The sequence below is a fragment of the Thamnophis sirtalis genome, unplaced genomic scaffold, assembly GCF_051295495.1.
Source record: "Thamnophis sirtalis isolate CommonGarterSnake01/CBP01778 unplaced genomic scaffold, rThaSir2_p1.2 scaffold_13, whole genome shotgun sequence".
NCBI lineage: Eukaryota > Metazoa > Chordata > Lepidosauria > Squamata > Natricidae > Thamnophis > Thamnophis sirtalis.
The window spans coordinates 54,991,181-55,009,880 of NW_028261393.1; the positions used below are offsets into that span (position 1 = coordinate 54,991,181).

General features: G+C 48.0%; 1 protein-coding gene across 4 annotated transcripts in view; it reads left to right on the forward strand.

Moving 5' to 3' along the window:
• Nucleotides 1-18,700, forward strand: part of DOCK11 (dedicator of cytokinesis 11) — a 106,641-nt gene that overhangs the window by 65,397 nt on the left and 22,544 nt on the right. For 3 of the 4 annotated variants that reach the window (XM_087727758.1, XM_087727756.1, XM_087727757.1), the window contains exons 40-44: nt 1,053-1,190; nt 2,724-2,906; nt 5,978-6,091; nt 7,732-7,947; nt 9,675-9,732. In XM_087727758.1, the coding sequence (XP_087583884.1) occupies nt 1,053-1,190; nt 2,724-2,906; nt 5,978-6,091; nt 7,732-7,947; nt 9,675-9,732 (709 nt within the window). Of the gene's footprint in view, nt 1-1,052; nt 1,191-2,723; nt 2,907-5,977; nt 6,092-7,731; nt 7,948-9,674; nt 10,077-18,700 lie in introns of those variants that run through there. The other variant, XM_087727759.1, reaches the window with a different exon arrangement.

Consider the following 18,700-nt stretch of genomic DNA (forward strand, 5'->3'; position numbering starts at 1 on the left):
TGAGTCACCCTGGAGCCCCATCAGGATCGAACTTCTTACAGTGGGCAGAGTTAGCAATAGCTATAGCACTTCACAGTGCTTCACAGTGCTCTACAGCCCTCTCTTAAGTGGTTTACGGAGTCAGCCTCTTGCCCCCAACAATCTGGGTCCTCACTTTACCCACCTCGGAAGGATGGAAGACTGAGTTAACCTTGAGTCGCATCAGGATCGAACTCCTGACAGTGGGCAGAGTTAGCAATAGCACTTAGACTTATATACTGCTTCACAGTGCTCTACAGCCCTCTCTTAAGCTGCTTAAAGAGTCAGCCTCTTGCCCCCAACCATCTGGGTCATTTTACCCACCTCGGAAGGATGGAAGGCTGAGTTAACCTTGAGTCCCATCAGGATCGAACTCCTGACAGTGGGCAGAGTTAGCAATAGCACTTAGACTTATATACTGCTTCACAGTGTTTCCAGTCCTCTCTAAGCTGCTTAAACAGTCAGCCTCTTGCCCCCAACCATCTGGGTCCTCATTTTACCCACCTCGGAAGTATGGCAGGCTGAGTCACCCTGGAGCCCCATCAGGATTGAACTCCTTACAGTGGGCAGAGTTAGCAATAGCAATAGCACTTAGACATATACCCACCTTGGAAGGATGGAAGGCTGAGTCAACCTTGAGCCCTGGTGAGATTCAAACTGCCAAATTGCAGGCAGCCGGCAGTCAGCAGAAGCAGCCTGGAGTACTGCACTCTAACCACTGTGCCACCATGGCTCATTTACAACCCTCTCTAAATGGTTTACAGAGTCAGCCCAACAATCTGGGTCCTCATATGACCCACCTCGGAAGGATGGAAGGATGGGTCAACCTTGAGCCCTGGTGATATTCAAACTGCCAAATTGCAGGCAGCCAGCAGTCAGCAGAAGTAGCCTGCAGTACTGCACTCTCACCACTGCGCCACCTTGGATCAGTGTTTGGGGTGGCTTGGGGTTATTTAAAAGCAAATTATCTTGTCTCTCTCGAGCCCTTTGGGGGATTTTCCCGCCAAAGTCCAGCCGGATCCGTTTCTCCCTAGAACCAGCTTTCGAACAACGACGGGCACAACCCACTGATGAAAAAGGTCTTTGATGTCCATCTGGCCTTCCTCAAGAACGGACAGTCGGAGGCGGCCCTGAAGCACGTCTTCGCCTCGCTCAGAGCTTTCATCAACAAGGTGAGCCAAGACCAGAGGCGGAATTGCTCCAGAGTGGCTGGTGGCTGCCCCGTTTCATCTTCGCTTCCCTCCCTGGCTCGGATGAAAATAGATCACTTCCCCAATTCCAGGCGCTGAACCAAGAGGCACCTGTTTCCTCTTTGTGGTCGGGTTTATTTATTTGTTTATTTTTTTTAAAAAAAATATGTCCTGGATTTTTACCAAGCATGTCGAAGGGTAGGGAAAAGAGGTAGGAAGTCTCCAAGAAACACCCCACACAGCCGCTTTGTTCCGCTTTATTAACCGCGATAGTAAAATATTTATTTCGGGCCTGGCTTCCTAATGTACCGTTCCGTATGCTGTGCAAAATACGAATTTCAACCGAGCTGATTTTGCTCGATCTCTCTGTCCCTCCTGCAGGGTCTTTTCTGAGCTTCCACTGGGGCAGGGGGTGGAGGGGGAGGTGTTCCTTCTGGTTCCACCACAAAACCGCGTTCTCCTAAAGCGCGCTCGACGAAACCGCGTAGCTGACGTCATCACAGGGCGACAACAGCGCGGAGACAGAAGCACGCTGTAAACGCTAAACCTAAAATTAACTATTTAACTTAAGGTAAGGGTTAGGTTTAGGATTAGGTTTAGCGTTACGTTTAGGGTTAGGATTAGCGTTAGGTTTAGGTTTAGTTTTACAGCGCGCTTCTGTCACCGCGCTGTTGTCGGCATGATTCAGCGCTCATTCGTTGGAGCGCTTTAGAACACGCGGTTTTGTCACCGTGATTTAGTCGGGCGCGGTTTTGTCGTTCGCCCTTTTGTTGGTGAACCCTCTAGGCCCATGATGGCAAACCTATGGCACGTGTGCCACAGGCAATACCTGGAGCCATTTGTTTAGGGCACATGAGGCATTGTTCTGTTAGCTCCAGTGCGCATCTGCGCACTGGCCAGCTGACTTCGGCTTTCTTTTGAGGCCGAAAAACCACAAAAAAACGGCCCTACAAGCAAACTGGAAGTTTAGGAACGGACTTCCCATTTGCTCATAGGGCCGTTTTTCACCCTCCAGAGCCTTCAAGGAAGCCTCCTGAAGCCTCCGGAGGTCGAAAAACGGCCCTACAGAAAAACCGGAAGTCACCATTCCTGAACTTCTGGATTCCCCATAGGTCCGTTTTTCGCCCTCCAGAGGATTCAGGGAAGCTCCTGAAGCCTCCAGAGGGCCTCTGGAGGAGTCGGGGGGCTGTTTTCGCCTTTCCCAGGCTCCAAGAAAGCCTCTGGAGCCTGGGCAGTGCACGAAAGCCATGCCAAAAGCGGGGAGGTGCTGGTTGCGCACATAGCATTACGGGTGTGGCATGCCTGCACACGATCCTCCTGCACTCCCCTCGCTTTGGGCGCAGGAGCCAAAAAAGGTTAGCCATCACTGCTCTAGGCCTCATTTTGCATGTTGGCAAGAAGGTGGTAACTGAGGCAGGCTTGAAGAGGAGGCTGCGAAGGAGAGGTCCTCCCGAGATGGTCCAGGGTCTCCTCTTCCCCAGGTGGCAATTCTTTCTCCTCCTTTTGCTCCTCCAGTTCCCAGCAGCCTTCTTCAAAGGGAGAGTGACCATGTGTTCCGCCTTCTGCTACGAGGTCCTGAAGTGTTGCACCTCCAAGCTCAGCTCCACGCGGAGCGAGGCCTCGGCCCTCCTCTACCTCCTCATGAGGAACAACTTTGAGTTCACCAAGCGGAAGACCTTCTTAAGGACTCACCTCCAGGTCAGTGAAAAGGGGAAGAAGAGGAGCTTGCAAAAAACCACGAGACCTTCGCTGGCTCTCTTGGCCGCCGTTTTCCTCACGATCTCCTTCCTCACTCTGGAGAGGGGCGCTTAAAATATTCCCCACTTCGTCCCTGAACCTTTGCACAGAGAAGGAAAGTGGGAAACGTTGTCTCTTGCTGCCTTAAAGACTTCATAAATATCAGGTCAGTTTGTATGGGTAGCTAGTTGAAGAGATGCTGGATGTGTTACCTGCAGCTTCCTGGGAGATGTGCCCTTGTGACGTGAGGAAGGTTAAAATAGCGAGGAAGAAGAAAAGCAGAAGTTTTGTTAGGAGATATCAGCCTCACCTAGTAGACCAGACAGGAAACACAACCAGTTGAGCAAACTCTACTTTCTCGTAAAGCTCAGTAACAGAATCTTGCAAGTCTGAAAGCACATGACCTCCTCCTGCCTCCTATACAGCGTGAGAAACTAGGGAGGGTCTCTATTGAGTTTCTTCCCTACCCGTTGTGCAGCCATGGGCTACGCTGTCTCTTATCTGACCATTCCAGTGGTGGGTTCCGGACACCGGCGCAGCCAGTACGCTGTGCACAGGGCCGGGCAGAAGTTTCGCAGGCGCTGCACGCTGTGCGTGCTTGCTCAATGGGCCGGTCGCGTTATTCAACGGCCATGAACGCGGGTGGGCCAAATGAGCCACTGTACCGGTACGTTAGCCGCTTCTCCCGGCTACTACCAGTATGGCCATACGGTTCACCGACAAATGCGCGATAGACATATGCGCGCCGACAAAACCGCGATGGACAAATGAGCGCCGTCAAAATCGCTAATTGATTTTCGACAATAGCGCGACGACAAATGCGTGACGACAAAATCGCGTCATCAACAAACTGTAGCCTTTAACATAGTGGGACGCGTATACGTATGTTATAACCCTAACCCTAAATTTTTTTTGATTCTATTGTGCTTGTTATCGCGCTTTTGTCATCGCGATTTTGTCGTCGCGAATTTGTGGGCGCGATTTTGACGTCATGTTTATATCGGCGCTATTTTGTCAGCGCGCATATGTCTATCGCGCAATTGTCGGGTCACGGGCCATACTGCGCCGTACCTCCAGGAACCCACCACTGGACCGTTCTCTAGGCAGCATCTCTCCCAAGGTCCTTCTCACATGCCGTTACAATGCAGGAGAAGACCCCGGGGCTGGATTTAGTCATCTGAACCCAATTTGCAGCCTCTTTAAAAGCCTGCGGTACATGGGTTTCCCCCCACCCACCGCTTTGCGTGGGAAAACACACCAGATTGCACGCTACCTTTTGAAATGAAGAAGAAGGGAAGTTGGCCAACCCTATTTCTATTTCCCTGGTGTCTTATGACCTCACCCAAATTGCATCCTCTTGAGAAAGGTGGCTCCTGTTTTTTTAGGTATTTAGGTATTTTAGGTATTTATTGGGATTTATATGCCGCCCTTTTCCCTGAGGGGACTCAGGGCGGCTTACAACCACAAGGAAGGGGAGGTGCAAGGTCAAAACAAAACAATATGTGAACAACAGAAAAGTAATAAAAACCCAACTTTCATTCAACAGTCAAACACTCGGGCGGGTAATTAGGAGCCTATCCCCAGGCCTGCTGGGAGAGCCAGATCTTGAGGGCTGCGCGGAAGGTCTGGATAGTGGTGAGGGTGCGGATCTCCATGGGGAGCTCGTTCCACAGGGTCGGGGCAGCAACAGAAAAGGCTCTCCTCCGCGTGGTCGCCAGTCGGTATTGACTGGCGGATGGGATTCGGAGGAGGCCCAGTCTGTGCGATCTAATTGGTCGATTTAGGGAGGTAATCGGCAGAAGGCGGTCTCTCAAGTTTTGAAAAGATCTTCAACGATGACCTAGATCTGAGAATTTGCTCGGGTTCTGAATTCACCCTGGCGTTTCTCCAGAGTTGAGGGCTGCATCAGTTGTCTCGTTTCAGGCCTCCCTTGGCAACCCATTGGTGATTCAGGGGCAAGGAAGCTGGTGGCTTGGATCAAGGAGGAAAGGCCATGGGTCCGTGGGAATTTCCCATCTCTTCTCTGGGACCAAACCTAACTGCCGGTTTTCACCAAGCCCGTATTTGGGGTGCGCTTACCAAATGCAGGTTCAGCCCAGAACAGCAACTCAGACAGAGACATTCCCAAGCAAGGGAGACACACACACCCCTTGGGATAAAGAATGGTTCTTCCCAGAGGTTCAGCTCCCGTAGAATCAAAACCCAATCAGATCCTCTGATTTCCTTTTTTTTTTAATTCTCTTACGTACCATTTTAAGTATACATTCACATAATGCTTATTCATCTTTACATTTGTCATTCTTATACATTTGTTATTTCATTTAATAGGTTATAATATACAGTTTGGGTTGCTTTATTTACCATCCCTTCCTCCTGTTGTAACACCTCCTTGTTTTCCCTTTCTTTTCTCCATCTCTCCCTTCTCTACTTCCTTCCTCCTCTCCATCCCCTTCCTTCTTCCCTTACCTCTCCCCTACTCCTACTCTTCCCCTTCCTACCCTGTCTCCTTCTCCCTTCCTCCTCTCCTTCCCCTTCTTTCTTCCCTTACCTCTCCCCTACTCCTACTCTTCCTCTTCCCCTTCCTACCATCTTTCTCTCCCTTCCATCCTCCTCTCCTTCCCCTTCCTTCTTCCCTTCCCTCTCCCTCTACTCCTATTCTTCCTCTTCCCCTTCCTACCCTCTCTCCTTCTCTTTCTCTCCCTTCCTCCTCTCCTTACCTCTTTCTTCTTCCCCCCTCTTCCTCTCCTTCTCTCCTCCTCTCTCCCCTTCTTTCTCTGTTGTTGTAGGTGTCTCTTTCAAATCTCAGTTTATGTTTTCTTGGGATGCAGATTGTCTGATTTCCATCGGAGGCTGTTTGTGGGATGATGCAATCAGCAGACAAGGGGTTCTGGACCAACATTGAAGGTCCTGGGAGGTTTGATATCCGAAGCCGTTCCTGTACGGGTCAACTGGAATCTTGTGGATTTCCAGAGCCCAGCAAGTCAGCTTGTCACTTCCTTAACTCTGAAAAAATGTCTCTGTTTCTCTGCTAGATCATTATTGCAGTGAGCCAGTTGATAGCTGACGTGGCTCTCAGTGGCAGCTCACGTTTCCAGGAATCGCTCTCAATCATCAATAATTTTGCCAACAGCGACCGGCCGGTGAAGGTAGGTTTGGTTCAGCGGAAGAAACTTTTTCGGCTCCTGATGAAAAGCACCCGACAGTTGAAGCAGGGGTGAAATCCTCCCTGTTCGGCCTGGTTCGGCTGAACCGGTAAGAACAATTGTCTCTGGTTCTGCGAACTGGTAGTTTAAAAAAAAAAGCTTCCAAGGATTGTGCGACTAAGCTTTAAAATGCTTTAAAAATCTAAAAAAAAAAGCTGAAAGTGGGGAAAAAGCTGGCCATGCCCATCCCAGTCACATGACACCACCACCACCAAGCCATGCCCACAGAACCGGTGAGTGGGTGGGGGTTAGATTTCACCAGTGGGTTGAAGGCCCCACTTGCTTCCGTGCGAGAAGGAAGAGGTTTCATTGCAAGGGCTCATTGGTTCCGAGGGGGCATGGCCAGCCACACGTGAATCTTTTCACCCAGCAGTTCCCGGAAAACTGCAAGACTCGGTGGAAGTGAGTTGTGGTACCCTCCCTGCTAAGAGCTCAGGCCGGAAGGAGGACCTGGAAGGACTTGTTTCAGGAACTGAAACCTGTCAAGGGAGCTGGGGGATTATATTGATAAACCGAAGGCAGGGTAGCCAAGAGGCCTTCAGTGCAAAAGCTCATGTTGGATTGCAACTTTGAGACGCAAAGTGAGGAATACACAACCAAATTCCACCTGGGGTTCTGGGAATGTGAGCCGCAACATCTCCCCACTTCCTTGCGGCTCAAAAGGGGTGGCGGAGGGAGCAGGTGATGGCTCCAGGTATGAAAGATTTTGTGAGATCCACTGGCCCCTTTCCCTAAGTTTGCACTTCGGGATCTGCTTCATGGTGTCACTGACCTCAGCTGTCAGAGGAGGAAAATTCCTTCCTTGCCCTGCTTGGAAGCCTCAACATGGAGGAATCTTCAGGGATCTCCTGCAGTCAGAAATGTATTCTTTACGTCCACCATGGTTACTTCTCAGTCTCCTGTGCCATGATTTTCTTCTTGGGTAGCATTAGAAGTTGCCGTTTGACAGCATCTTCTGTGGAGCTCCGGCAGCCACAGCCAGACTTCAGAGGTGGCTTCCAACCTGACTGTCACCAGGGAATCTGCCCTTGTGGCCTTCCTCCTCCCTCCCACCTCTTCGCCGAGGTGGCGCAGTGGTTAGAGTGCAGTACTGCAGCCACTTCAGCTGACTGTTAGCTGCAGTTCGGCGGTTCAAATCTCACCGGCTCAGGGTTGACTCAGCCTTCCATCCTTCCGAGGTGGGTAAAATGAGGACCCAGACTGTGGGGGCGATATGCTGACTCTGTAAACCGCTTAGAGAGGGCTGAAAGCCCTATGAAGCGGTATATAAGTCTAACTGCTATTATTATTATTCTGCATTTTATGTGCTTTCTGGCTTGGCCAGCATCTTCTGGAGTTATCCAGGATGGTCTTTGGGATGAGCTCATTAGTAGATCTGTCAAACGGCCCCCTGGGGGAAGGAGAAAGGCCCACCCCAACCAGGGCTCATTGGAAAGAGTTCTTTGGCCTCCTCTTCCCCCAGTTGTCCCTCCTCTCTGGTTCAACTGCTGGAGGAACAGACTGGAGAAGGTAGACCTTGAAGAAAGGGAGCTTGAAGGGCCTTCTCCCAAGGCCTTTAAGAGGGATGTTCTCTTCTACGACAGGCAACCACATTCCCTTCCGAAGTCAAGGATCTGACCAAGAGGATCCGCACGGTGCTAATGGCCACTGCCCAGATGAAAGAACACGAGAAGGACCCTGAGATGTTGGTTGACCTGCACTTCAGCTTGGCCAAGTCTTATGCCAGCACTCCGGAGCTGCGGAAGACCTGGCTGGACAGCATGGCCAAGATCCACGTCAAAAATGGGGATTTCTCAGAGGTAACTTGAACGTTGGGCGTTATCTGACAAAATGAAATTCAAGGGTGAAAAGAGTCAGGTTCTACATTTAGGCAAGAGAAACGAAATGCACAGGTACAGTATAGGTGGTACCTTCCTCAACAGCGGTTGAATGCAGCGCTGCAGGCTACTTCAGCTGACTGCAGTTCTGCAGTTCGGCTGTTCAAATCTCACCGGCTCAGGGTTGACTCAGCCTTCCATCCTTCCGAGGTGGGTAAAATGAGGACCTGGATTGTTGTTGGGGGCAATATGCTGAGTCTGTAAAACCGCTTAGAGAGGGCTGAAAGCCCTATGAAACGGTATAGAAGTCTAACTGCTATTGCTAACAGTAGTAACTGTGAGAGGGATCTTGGAGTCCTAGTGGACAACCATTTAAATAGGAGCCAGCTGTGTTGCAGCAGCTGCCAAAAAAGCCAACACAGTTCTAGGCTGCATCAACAGAGGGAGAGAATCAAGATCACATGAAGTGTTAATACCACTTTATAATGCCTTGGTAAGGCCACACTTGGAATACGGCATCCAGTTTTGGTCGCCACAATGTAGAAAAGATGTGGAGACTCTAGAAAGAGTGTAGAGAAGAGTAACAAAGAGGATTAGGGAACTGGAGGCTCAAAAATATGAGGAACGGTTGCAGGAACTGGGCATGTCTAATGAAAAGAAGGACTAGGGGAGACACGATAGCAGTCTTCCAATACCTCAGGGGCTGCCACAAAGAAGAGGCAGTCAAACTATCCTCCAAGGCACCTGAGGGTAGAACAAGGAGCAATGGGTGGAAACTCATCAAGGACAGAAGCAACTTAGAACTGAGGATAAATTTCCTGACAGTTAGAACAATTAATCAGTGGAACAACTTGCCTCCAGAAGTTGTGAATGCCCCAACACTGGAAGTTTTTAAGGAGATGTTGGATAGCCATTGATCTGAAACGGTGTAGGGTTTCCTGCCTAGGCAGGGGGTTGGGCTAGAAGACCTCCAATGTCCCTTCCAACTCTGTTATTCTATTCTATTCTATGCTATGCTATTCTAAGAGTGCAGAGAAGAGCAACAAAGAGGATTAGGGGACTGGAGGCTCAAAAATATGAGGAACGGTTGCAGGAACTGGGCATGTCTAGTTTAATGAAAAGAAGGACTAGGGGAGACATGATAGCAGTGTTCCAATATCTCAGGGGTTGCCACAAAGAAGAGGGAGTCAAACTATTCTCCAAAGCACCTGAGGGTAGAACAAGAAGCAATGGGTGGGAACTAATCAAGGAGAGAAGCAACTTAGAAAAATTTCCTGACAGTTAGAACAATTAATCAGTGGAACAACTTGCCTCCAGAAGTTGTGAATGCCCCAACACTGGAAGTCTTTAAGAAGATGTTTATTATTTATTTATTTATTATTAAAATTTATATGCCGCCCAATCCCAAAGGACTGCGGGCGGCTTACAAAAGAAGAAAGAGGAGAAAGAAAAGGAAAATAAGAAAAAGACAGTTTAAAATTCACAAAACACATGCATTCATCCTAATCGGGGCTGAACCTCAACAATGTTGGATAGCCATTTGTCTGAAACGGTGTAGGGTTTCCTGCCTAGGCAGGGGGTTGGACTAGAAGACCTCCAAGGTCCCTTCCAACTCTGTGCTGTTGTATTCTTGTAATGACCTTGGCCAACGCCAGGCCCTTGGACCCCTCCCAGGAAGTCTCACTTTTTGCTCAACTTTCCTTTCACAGGCAGCCATGTGCTACGTTCACGTTGCAGCCTTAGTGGCAGAGTTTCTTCACAGAAAAAGTGAGTTGTTGATGTGGGGAAAGGACCGGGAGGGAAGGGAATTGTGGGGGAAGCACAGAACTTATTTTGAAAGTCTTCCTTCCTGTTCCGCGAAGCTTCTCTGATGGGAAATGTCTCGTTTTGGCTCCTGAAGGCGGAGATGGGCCCATGGCAGGCTGGTGCTGCAAGCTGGGTAGCTAACCCAAGTTAGTTTAGGTCTGTGTTTCGGGCACCCTGGGTAGTCCAAGCACCTGACCTTTGTACAGTTAGTCCTTGCAACTCCTGCAACTTACAACTACTCCAACTACTTACAACTACTATTTTTTTAAATATATTTTTATTATTTTTAAACAAAACAACACATACAAAACAAAGCAAGAGAAGAAAAAATAACAACTTTCCTCCGTTTCATCAAGCATGTCGTTCGGTTACAAGTTTTGGTGCATCAATTCTTAAGTTTAGGATTAACATCACTGGTTTTGCATTAAACCGTGACCCGTCAAAACCGTGTTCCACAAAAGCGCGGTCGACGAAAGCGCGTATGTGACGTCATCACAGCGCGACGAAAAAGATCGAAAAATTGAAATAAAAATTAAATTACAGAAAGCCGATTCACATAAAGGTAAGGGTTAGGTTTAGGGGTAGGGGTAGGGTTAGGTTAAGGGTTAGGGTTAGGTTTAGAGCGTTAGCGTTACGTTTAGCATTAGGTTAAGGGTTAGCATTAGGTTTTTCGTTAGGTTAAGGGTTAGGTTTAGGGTTAGGTTAAGGGTTAGGTTTAGGGTTAGGTTTAGGGTTAGGTTTGGGGGGGGTTAGGGTAAGGTTTTCGCTTTATTTTTACATTTTTCGATCTTTTTCGTCGCGCTGTGATGACGCCACATACGCGCTTTCGTCGACCGCGCTTTTGTCTACCGCGGTTTTGTGGTGGAACCCATTAAACATCTGAGTATTTTGCTGTCATTGAGCATTATGTGTTCAAATTACCATTAATATTCTGTCATTTGTAACTCCTTATTTCCTTGAATTCATAATTATCTATCAAATAACAATAAGTCTTTAAAGTATTATAGTATCACCTATCTCCAAGGGGAAAAAGCGGAGATTAGAACAAAGAATTCCCATTAATTTATAATATACATTCATATTTTCAATTGACCATAATGTCACCAATCATCCAGAATTCCAAGAATAGTTTTCCATTATTAATTATTAATCCATATAGTGGTTAAGTATTTCAATTCATGTATGTGTCAATTGCTCCTTACATCATCACAGATCCGTTTAATATACAAAGATCTTTCTAATATAAAATGGTCACTACATACAATTATACCAAAGTATTCAAATCATCCCACTCTTATACATTAAAATCATTATTGTCCTTTATATAGCATGTGAGTAGTGCTCTATATCATAACGAGGAGGGAAAAAACTTCATAACAATAACTGTAACTTTCTATTACTACATAAGTAAACAGTTTCATTCCCAGGTTTTTTTTAACCTAACCATTGGTAAAACAAGTCCCGTACTTTATAATATTGCTCATCCTCTCATTCTCTAATTTCAAATGTAAGCTTACTCATTTCGGCACATTCCATTATTTTCCGAATAGTTTCCTCCTGTGATGGTACTTTCTTGTAAGAGCCGAGGTGGCGCAGTGGTTAAATGCAGCACTGCAGGCTACTTCAGCTGACTGCAGTTCTGCAGTTCGGCTGTTCAAATCTCACCGGCTCAGGGTTGACTCAGCCTTCCATCCTTCCGAGGTGGGTAAAATGAGGACCCGGATTGTTGTTGGGGGCGATATGCTGACTCTGTAAACCGCTTAGAGAGGGCTGGAAGCCCTATGAAGCGGTATATGTCTAACTGCTATTGCTAACTGCTATTCTTGTTTTTCCAATTTTACAACTACTATTGAGGCCAACATTTCAACAAGACCGTGGTTTTTCCCCATTTTGCAACCTTTCTTGACAGGGTTGTTAAGCGAATCACCACAACTGTTAAGCTAGTAAAACGGCTGTTAAGTCAATCAGGTTTCCTCACCAACTTTCTTTGCCAGAAGGGTACAAAAGAGGATTGTGTGACCCTTCAGGAAACTGAAACTGTCATAAGTACATGCCAGTTGCCAAGCTTCTGGATTTGGATCACGTGACCATGGGACGATGCTAGGGTCCGAGGTGTAAAAAGCAGTCCTAAATCACTTTTTTTTAGTGCTGTTGTAACTTTGAACAGCTCCAAGATCACAGCAGATGGGGACGCCGGCCAAGAAATTAAAAGAGGCTTGCTCCTGGGGAGGACAACGATGGCAAGTCTAGACAGTGTCCTAAAAAGCAGAGACATCACCCTGCCAACAAAAGTGCGTCTAGTCAAGGCTACGGTTTCCCCAGTTGCAATGGATGGCTGTGAAAGTTGGACCATAAGGAAGGTTGAGCGCCAAAGGATGGAGGCCTCTGAACTCTGGTGCTGGAGAAGATTCCTGTGAGTCCCTTGGACTGCAAGGCCATCCAACTGGTCAGTCCTAGAGGAGATCAACCCTGACTGCTCTTTAGAAAGCCAGGTCCTGAAGAGGAAACTCAAGTATTTTGGCCACCTAGTGGGAAGGAAGGACTCACTGGAGAAGAGCCTCATGCTGGGAACGATGGAGGGCAAAAGAAGAAGGGGACGGCAGAGAAGGAGGTGGCTGGGTGGAGTCACCGAAGCAGCCGGTGTGAGCTTAAATGGACTCCAGAGGATGGTAGAGGACAGGACGGCCTGGAGGAACGTTGTCAATGGGGTCACGATGGGTCGACTAACAACAACAATCTTCTATCTATCTATCTATCATCTATCTATCTATTATCTATCTATCTATCTATCTATCTATCTATCATCTATCAATCTTGTGAGTTCCTTGGACTGCAAGGCATCCAACCGGTCAGTCCTAGAGGAGATCAACCCTGACTGCTCTTGAGAAGGCCAGATCCTGAAGAGGAAACTCAAAGACTTTGGCCACCTAATGAGAAGGAGGAAGGACTCCCTGGAGAAGAGCCTCATGCTGGGAACGATGGAGGGTAAAAGAAGAAGAAGGGGACGGCAGAGAAGGAAGTGGCTGGGTGGAGTCACCGAAGCAGTAGGTGTGAGCTTAAATGGACTCCAGAAGATGGTAGAGGACAGGAAGGCCTGGGGGTCATGATGGGTGGGACACAATTTCGCAACTAACAACAAAAACAACAATTACAACAGAAGCAAAAAACCCAACATCCTTCAAATGCTTCCCCCCTCCCCCCCCCTGGAATCAGAGTTAAATTGCTCTGTAGTTCCTTCTCAGGCACGTAATGCTTTTCACATTTACAAGTGCACATTATTCCTCAAAAAATGGTACCAAACTTTCCATAAATCTTACAATAGATTGAAAAGTCCCCAAATTGACTGGAGAGGCTGAATAGTTCAAGATGGGTCGACACACAACTCAGTTTTGATCAGAGCCTCATATGAAGGCTCATAAAAAGACTTGCCAGCTGAGCCGAAAAGCAGAATTACAGAGATTAGAAACCTGTCGAGAAACCAAGGTCCAGGAATCCAGAAAGATATAAGATCCAGGATGGATCTCAGATTGGGCGTCTGGTAGAATATTGGATGTTGGTTTCAAATGTTGCTTAGCAACAGAAAACCCGAGCTGGGACTTCTGTAGCCTGAAAGGGCCCCTTTGCAATTTATTCACTAAGTTTTCCTGCTTACAAGGAGGGCGGTTATTCTTTAACATCCTTTATTCCTGAGGAGACCTCTACATCCGAGCCTTTGACAGGTATAATTACATCCTCTTCTACAATCGCTCTCTGGGAACGATGGAAGGCAAAAGAAGAAGGGGACGAGAGAGAAGGAGGTGGCTGGATGGCGTCACCGAAGCAGCCGGCGTGAGCTTAAATGGACCCCGGGGGATGGTGGAGGACAGGAGGGCCTGGAGGAACGTTGTCCATGGGGTCACGATGGGTCAGACACGACTTTGCAACTCACAACATCTATCTATCTATCTATCTATCTATCTATTTATCTATCTATCTATCTATCTATCTATCTATCTATCTAGTGCTGGAGAAGATTCCTGTGAGTCCCTTGGACTGCAAGGTCTTCCAACAGGTCAGTACTAGAGGAGATCAACCCTGACTGCTCTTTAGAAGGCCAGGTCCTGAAGAGGAAACTCAAGTACTTTGGCCACCTAATGAGAAGGAAGGACTCACTGGGGAAGAGCCTCATGCTGGGAAGGATGGAGGGCAAAAGAAGAAGAAGAGGACGGCAGAGAAGGAGGTGGCTGGATGGAGTCACCGAAGCAGCCAGCATGAGCTTAAATGGACCCCGGGGGATGGTGGAGGACAGGAAGGCCTGGAGGAACGTTGTCCATGGGGTCACGATGGGTCAGACACGACTTTGCAACTCACAACATCTATCTATCTATCTATCTATCTATCTATCTATCTATCTATCTATCTATCTATCTATCTATCTATCTATCTATCTATCTAGATATCTAGATATCTAGATATCTAGATATCTAGATATCTAGATATCTATCTAGATATCTAGATATCTATCTATCGGAGACTGCAACTAGTCCAGAATGCAGCCGCGTGAGCGATATTGGGTGTACCTAGGTACACCCATGTTACACCTATCCTCCGCAAGCTGCACTGGCTACCCATTGGTCTCCTGACGCAATTCAAGGTGTTGGTTATTACCTTTAAAGCCCTACATGGCTTAGGGCCAGCATACCTGCGAGACCGCCTACTGCCACATTCCTCCCAACGGCTGGTGAGATCCCACAGGGTGGGCCTCCTTCAGCTGCTGTCAGCCAGACAATGTCGGCTGGCGGCTCCCCGGAGGAGAGCCTTCTCTGTGGCTGCCCCGACCCTTTGGAACGAACTACCCCCAGAAATCCGGACCTCACCCACTCTCATGGCCTTCAGAAAAGCTGTCAAAACCTGGCTTTTCCGGCAGGCCTGGGGCTGTTGACCTCATTGTTGAGGTCCAGCCCCAACTGAAATGAATGTATCTGTGTTGTTTTAACTTATTTTATTTTTATTTTCTTTTATTTCTCTCTTTTCCCTTCTGTAAGCCGCCCGGAGTCCTTCGGGATTGGGCGGCCTATAAATAAAATTAAACTTACAAACTTACTTACAAACTTATCTATCTATCTCAAGTACTTTGGCTACCTAATGAGAAGGAAGAAGGACTCCCTGGAGAAGAGCCTCATGCTGGGAACGATGGAAGGCAAAAGAAGAAGAAGGGGACGGCAGAGAAGGAGGTGTCTGGACGGAGTCCCCGAATCAGCCGGCGTGAGCTTAAATGGACTCCGGGGATTGGTAGAGGGCAGGAAGGTCTGGAGAAACATTGTCCATGGGGTCATGATGGGTCAGACACGATTTTGCAACTCACAAGATCTATCTATCTTTCTACCTACCTACCTACCTACCTACCTACCTACCTACCTACCTACCTACCTATCTATCTATCTATCTATCTATCTATTTATCTATCTATCTATCATCTCAAGTACTTTGGCTACCTAAGGAGAAGGAAGGACTCCCTGGAGAAGAGCCTCATGCTGGGAATGATGGAAGGCAAAAGAAGAAGAAGGGGACGGCAGAGAAGGAGGTGGCTGGACGGAGTCACCGAATCAGCCGGCGTGAGCTTAAATGGACTCCGGGGATTGGTAGAGGGCAGGAAGGTCTGGAGAAACATTGTCCATGGGGTCATGATGGGTCAAACACGACTTTGCAACTCACAAGATCTATCTATCTTTCTACCTACCTACCTACCTACCTACCTACCTACCTACCTACCTACCTATCTATCTATCTATCTATCTATCTATCTATCTATCTATCTATCATCTCAAGTACTTTGGCTACCTAATGAGAAGGAAGGACTCCCTGGAGAAGAGCCTCATGCTGGGAACGATGGAAGGCAAAAGAAGAAGAAGGGGACGGCAGAGAAGGAGGTGGCTGGACGGAGTCCCCGAATCAGCCGGCGTGAGCTTCAATGGACTCCGGGGATTGGTAGAGGGCAGGAAGGTCTGGAGAAACATTGTCCATGGGGTCACGACGGGTCAAACACAACTTCGCAACCAACAAAAACAAAGTTTGAACCGTCCCTAAAGAAACGGTGAGAGCTTCCTGTATACATGGAAAACTTGCTAGAAGCTTAACCTCAATCAGGAAAGCCAAGTCAAGGCTAACCAGGAAAGACCAGTCCCTCCCAGCAGGGCTTCCAAGAAATTTCTCCCCAGACGAATCAGGAAGCGGAGGCTGGCACAGGTTCCTTTTCCTCTTTTGCTCTCCGCCTGGGAATTCTGTTGTGGACTCACTCATTTTTATGTTGAGTGGATGTGTTTCCCTCTGCAGGGTTTTTTCCTCCCAAATAAACTTGTTGGATAGCTTGGAAGCAGGGACTTGGGCAGAGTGCGTAGGAAGCCATTTAATTGCACCCATGAATTTATCAACAGAGAGTAGCCCGAGGCCAGGAGGAAACAAACTTTCTTGTGATCTTGGCAGTGGTTCTTCAGAAATTCTTCGACAACCGGAATTCCCAGTCCGTAGAGTCACTGGCTGAATGGGGATACTGGGAGTTACAATTCCGATACATTTTGGGACTCAGGGCGGGCGTCACAGGTTATGGACCGAAGGAACGAGAGAAACCACTGAAATGTAAACGTGCTACAAGATTCATTCGGCTGCTCCAATTGCTTGCTTGGGATTTCACTTTTGGGAATGTTGTCTTGTGGCCCGCCAGCAGCCAGAAGAGCTGGCAGCAGATTCGGACAGTGAGGAGGGTTGGGGAGAAACATGGGCCGGTCCTGGAATCTGGGGAAGGCTCTGAGGAGGGCTCTGTGTCGGAGGCAGAGAGGGGCCCATATGCCAGTTATCAGCTGCTTTTCAGAGGGAGACATCAGTGAGGCAGAAGAACAGCGGGAGCCTGTTCCCAGTGTGCGCATGCACAGTGGCCAGACGAAGGGAACAGCTAAGGAACAAGGGTCGACTTGGGAGTAAAGCCACAGGTGGACGGTGAATGGCCCCTCCCAGAGGAAATAAAAGAGGAGCGAAAGGGGAGTGGAGCTTGCAGGAGACAATTAGTTCGCTTCATTGGTTCGTGACTCTCGGAGGCTCCTTGCCAGGTTTTGCAGATATTGTCCTGGCAGCTCTCCAAGCCAGATAAGGTCTGAGACCGTAAATCCTCCCTTGAAAGACTTTGCTGGATGGGAATGAGCAGAACTCACAGCAAATTAATAAAAGGGTTTTTTGTCGGGACCAGGAGTTTGCTTCTGGCTCTCGGGAAGCCTCGGCCAGAACATGTTGCTCATATCTTTTCTGTTTATTTTTAAAACCAAGAAGTGGGAATTTGTTGGTATCAGCTGACCTGGCCCAATTTGTCACAGAGCTGAGCTAAAAAAAAAGGGAACTAAAATCCAGCTGCGGTTTGTGGTCGGTTGCTCTGCTGCATTCAGATTGATTTCCAAGGACAGCTTAACCATGAGAGCAAGTTTTGGTTGATGGGGGATAAAAGAGCTCCAAGCCACTTCTTAGAAAATCAGAGCTGGCTTCGTTTCAACGGAGCTCCATTCTGTTCAGAGAAATCCAGATTTTTCACCCTCCAGTCATCCTTCATTTTTTTTTAAATGTGTTTATTTTCCTGCCTTCCTACAAGCTTTTGAATAAGCTGAAATCCGATTGCATCGAACTATCAGGTTGGAGTTCAGGTTCCTGAATGCACCAGCCATTAGCCTGGGAATTCTTGAACCTCAGCGTATTTTCTCAGGAAGTGGGAGCTTTGAACTGGGCTGTCAACCTGAGGCAAGGCTGGCTGTCTATCAACTGGAGATCATCTCCATGGAGGTTCAAGAGATGGAGATGAGCTTTAGGCTCTCCTCCTCCCTTCTCTCTTCCTCCTCCTCCCCTGTTCTGCTTCTGCAGACACTCACCCAAGCCTCAGGCTGTCCTCTTGAGCTGGGAGGCCTGTCCACCTCAAAAAAAAATATGCAAGCACATTACGGTTCCCTCAAAAGGGGAACCTACTTGCTGAAATTCAAGAGGCAAAAGCTGAAGGAAGCTCAACCCAAGCTTAACCCGCCCTTCGGTTGGAGGGTTCCACCACAAAACCGCGTTCGACTAAAGGGCGCTCGACGAAAACGCGTAGCTGACGTTATCACAGCGCGACAACAGCGCGGAGAAAAAAGCACGCTGTAAACGCTAAACCTAAAATTAACCCCTAAACCTAACCCCCCCTAAACCTAATCCTATACCTAACCCTAAACCTAACCCTAAACCTAACCCTTAACCTAACGCTAAACCTAATCCTAACCCTTAACCTAACCCTAAACCTAACCCTAACCCTTAACCTAACCCTAAAGCTAACCCTAAAACTAACCCTAAAACTAACCCTTAACCTAACCCTAAACCTAACCCTAAACCTAACCCTAAACCTAAACCTAACCCTTAACCTAACCCTAAACCTAACCCTAAACCCAACCCTAACCCTAAACCTAACCCTAAACCCTTAACCTAACCCTAAAGCTAACCCTAAACCCAACCCTAACCCTAACCCTAACCCTAACCCTTAACCTAACCCTAAAGCTAACCCTAAAACTAACCCTAACCCTAACCCTTAACCTAACCCTAAACCTAACCCTAAACCTAACCCTTACCTTAACTCGAATCGGCTTGCTTTCAAAGCGCTATTTAAAGCGCCCTTCTTTCTCTGCGCTCGCTGTCTTCGCCCTGTTGATGACGTCAGCGACGCGGTTTAATCGGGCGCGCTTTAGTCGAGCGCGGTTTTGTCGTGCCACGCGATTGGGGTACCGCCTGCCTGTGGCTTTAGAACCTGGTCTCCAAAAACCCGAGGGTGATGCCTATTCCTCGTTTTACGGGGTATTTTCCCATCCTAATAAGGGCTAGAACTCAGCTTTGGAATGTAGGAAAAAAAAACACCTTGCTGTGGGTTCTGTCCCAAGGAATAAGATTGCGT